Below are 3,742 nucleotides of genomic sequence, written 5' to 3'. Positions count from 1 at the left end.
CGGGTCATAAGCGCGTTCAAAATAACCTGAGACGATGCTACATTCGTGATGACGCATGATATCTAGCGGATAAACAAAGAAGGATCTAGAAAGAAAAGAGAGCTGCATCACTTCAAATATGGTAAGATCAGGTAGAGCATCCATAATTTTGATTTCATGTGTCGCAGTTTTCCAGTTTCTTAGCGTCTAAGGTAGCGCAATATAATGTCAGTTCGGGCACAACGTGTGCTGTCCGACTGCAAACGGTTCGACTTTCTGCACGTCAGAAAAACTACTTAAATGCTTTATTGAACTCAGCGTGGGTAAATATGAAAAATGTTCTTCAAAAATCCTGAAATTTCAAAAATACACCCAAAGTACACACAATACCAAATATAAAAGCCTTTATTGTAGGTGTACATAAATTTATAAACAATTTGCTTATGTGAACAATGGATCATACACTGGGTACCCTGCTCTAATGTATAACATCTAACTTCAGTAATACCATCACTTGCATCTCACAAATGCGAACGGTTGCCTTCATTATTTGCAATGCGCGCCTTGCGCTTGTAAAGTCATTGCCCAAGTGCCTTTTGCAGATTTTCAGCTAGCTTATCCATGAATTCGAATGTTTCTAAGTAGTCGCTACGTTGCACTTTGTTCATGCCCTTGATACAAATAGCCAAATCCTTGGTCATGCTACCCGATTCGATGGTGTCAACGCACACCTTCTCCAGCGTTTCGGCGAACTTTTTCAAGCTCTCGTTTTTGTCCAATTCTGCGCGATGCAATAGACCACGTGTCCAGGCGAAAATCGATGCAATGGGATTGGTTGATGTCTCTTTGCCTTGCTGATACATACGGTAGTGACGTGTAACAGTACCATGTGCCGCCTCTGACTCGACTGTCTTGCCGTCCGGGCAGATCAGCACTGATGTCATCAAACCCAACGAGCCGAAACCTTGTGCAACCGAATCCGATTGTACATCACCATCATAGTTCTTACAGGCCCACACAAAGCCACCTTCGGATTTCATACAATAAGCGACCATATCGTCGATTAGACGATGCTCATACCAGATGTTTTGAGCCTCAAAATCTTTCTTGTACTCTTTGTCGTAGATTTCTTGAAATATGTCTTTGAAGCGACCATCGTACTTCTTCAGAATGGTGTTTTTGGTACTCAAGTAGAGCGGCAATTTTCTTGCGAGAGCATACTTCATGGAAGCGTGCGCAAAATCAACGATCGAATCGTCGGTATTAAACATGCCCATTGCGACGCCGGAGCCTTTGTATTGGTATACTTCATGAGAAATGGTTTCGTTGCCTTCGGCGGGCTTGAAAGTCAGTGTCAATGTGCCAGGGCCGGGCACCACAAAATCTGTAGCCTTATATTGATCACCGTGCGCATGACGACCGATGACAATGGGTTTCTCCCAACCCGAAACCAGGCGTGGAATATTCTTACAAACGATCGCTTCACGGAACACTGTGCCGCCGAGAATGTTACGAATAGTACCATTGGGTGATTTCCACATTTTCTTCAGTTTAAACTCTTCCACGCGCTTCTCATCAGGCGTGATAGTTGCGCACTTAATACCAACATTGTATTTCTTAATCGCTTCCGCGCAATCGACGGTGACTTTATCATCGGTTTTGTCGCGATTCTCCATGCCGAGATCGTATGTGTGCAATTCGATGTCGAGGAAAGGTAGGATTAACTTGTCCTTAATCGACGACCAAATGATGCGAGTCATTTCATCGCCGAGAATGTCAACAACGGGACCAGCACGAATTTTTGTAGCCATCTAAAAGGTAAAAGAGAGGTAGTTGGTTAGCAGTTGATAAGCCTCAAATTTCTGGTTTGAATTGTAATCTAAAAATATTTACTACATAAAAATTGAATCATGGTTTTGTAAATGCTAAACTTATGCCGAATTTCCACTAGGCATTGAAATGACAAAGTATGTACAAATGCCATTTAAAAAAATGCCATGTGAAAATGAGCTTAATGACTATTTGTTTAATGTAATGTCACGATAATTTTTTAATGCCCGACTTTGTCATTTGTCTTTTTTGACATTTAATGCCTAGTGGAAATCCAGCATTAGAATAATTACCTAATTCGAGTAGGTCGGTAATTAAAAAAAAATTAGTTGACATTAACTGTAAAAAGTTCTTCAAATTTACTGTACAAATTACCTCTGAATTGATATCCCCCTGCCTTGAATATATCGATAAATTGGTCAGCAAGCGGTAGCATTATTAAAAATTAGTGAATTACATTATGGTTCGGAATGGAATTTCATTCATAGGTGTTATTATTAAAAGTTTAAGTTATTTCATTTTACCATTTTTAAATACTTTGTAATTTACACGTTTTTAACATGAATAAAAAATGGGTTACTCAAACGCCACGGGGCACATACATACATATGTATGTATATCCTTTTATGTAATTTTTATTATGTATTCAAAAGACTTTTTATAAATAATATCATACATTTTATCTAGCCACTTCTGTATATAAATAATTATATCGATATCGATATCGACGATATTGGTAAGTATGTGAATTAATAATGATTTCAGGTTTGACTGGCTTTACTGAAATTCGCACAATATTTATTTCACTCTCTGACACATCTATCTGCAAGACAGTTTATCAGAAATAAAGCCAATCAAAACCTTAACAATATAACTTCCCTGCAAACCAAAGTTCCCGAACTCTTTAGGAGTATCTCATTTCTGTAACGATTTTTTTTTTAAGAATCTACAAAGAAAATTATATGAAGCGGTTGACACGAACTCGTAAAGAAATTTATGTACGAAAAATAAAGAACATTCTGAAAAATTCTGCAAGAAATTCTTCACATAGCAGCACCATTTTCATTGCTTTACCGATGTTCTTCCGAAATTTCGTAAAATAATCGAAGTGTGCACAGTTTATTTAATTTTAGAAAATTCTGCAAAAAATCTGATGAGATTTTTACGAATTCTTTAAAATTTTTCTACAATTAAGAATGCGCTGAAAAAATGGTTTGCAGGGTTATAAGTACTTCAAATATTACCAAGATCTGTATACAAAAAAAATAAAACCTATTTATTTTCATAATTGCACTTTTGTTTATATACTTTCTCTGTCACGCACACACACACAACTCTTACCCCATTGTTATTCATCATGGCTGCAGTAAAGGCTCGCAAAAATGTTGGAGTATATGCGCGAGCATAACGGAGCGAATGCATTTTTGTAGTATTTAAATAATTTAATTTTTATACGAGTATATTTTTCAATGCTAAATAAATACTGCTAAACAAAAATATGCTTTACTAAAATTAGTGAGTGTTTAACGAATGCTTTTTACACTATAAAAGCATAATATCAATTATTTTTATAATAGACCTCTGAAGGCGTCTAATGAAAATTGTGTTGTGTTGTGTCCGTTTATTTTTTGTTATTATAAAAAGATTACACAATGCTTATTGAGTACTTCGGGCGATTAGGTTTGAATTGTGTATATTATAAGTCTACTGATAAGAACGTAATATGCAATAGATAGATATGTACGTATGCGCAGCATATTGGCTGGAAATTCGAAATTGATGCCGTCAAAAATATTAAAAAAAAAAATTTTAAAAACCTGGGTTGTGCTGACTCTCTACTAGGCATTAAATGGCAACAATTTGAATGTCAAAGTTGGGCATTAAAAAATTTCGTGTCATTACGTCATAAAAAAAGTCATTAAGGCTGCGTTTC

General features: G+C 36.4%; 1 protein-coding gene across 1 annotated transcript; it reads right to left on the bottom strand.

Moving 5' to 3' along the window:
- Positions 1–357: 357 nt before the first annotated feature.
- On the bottom strand, positions 358–3,407 carry LOC108377726 (isocitrate dehydrogenase [NADP] cytoplasmic-like). The gene is made up of 2 exons (XM_017633986.1): positions 3,151–3,407; positions 358–1,790 (listed from the first exon to the last, which is right to left on the bottom strand). Exons 1-2 carry the CDS (start codon positions 3,229–3,231, stop codon positions 558–560), a joined length of 1,314 nt encoding a protein of 437 aa, XP_017489475.1. The 5' UTR covers positions 3,232–3,407; the 3' UTR covers positions 358–557.
- Between the last annotated feature and the right edge of the window lie 335 nt (positions 3,408–3,742).

The sequence above is a fragment of the Rhagoletis zephyria genome, unplaced genomic scaffold, assembly GCF_001687245.7.
Source record: "Rhagoletis zephyria isolate East Lansing unplaced genomic scaffold, Rhagoletis_zephyria_1.1 Rzeph_scaffold_12588, whole genome shotgun sequence".
Classification (NCBI taxonomy): Eukaryota; Metazoa; Arthropoda; class Insecta; order Diptera; family Tephritidae; genus Rhagoletis; species Rhagoletis zephyria.
The sequence above is the reverse complement of the archived record's forward strand: the minus strand, read 5'-3'. Positions and strand labels throughout refer to the sequence as shown.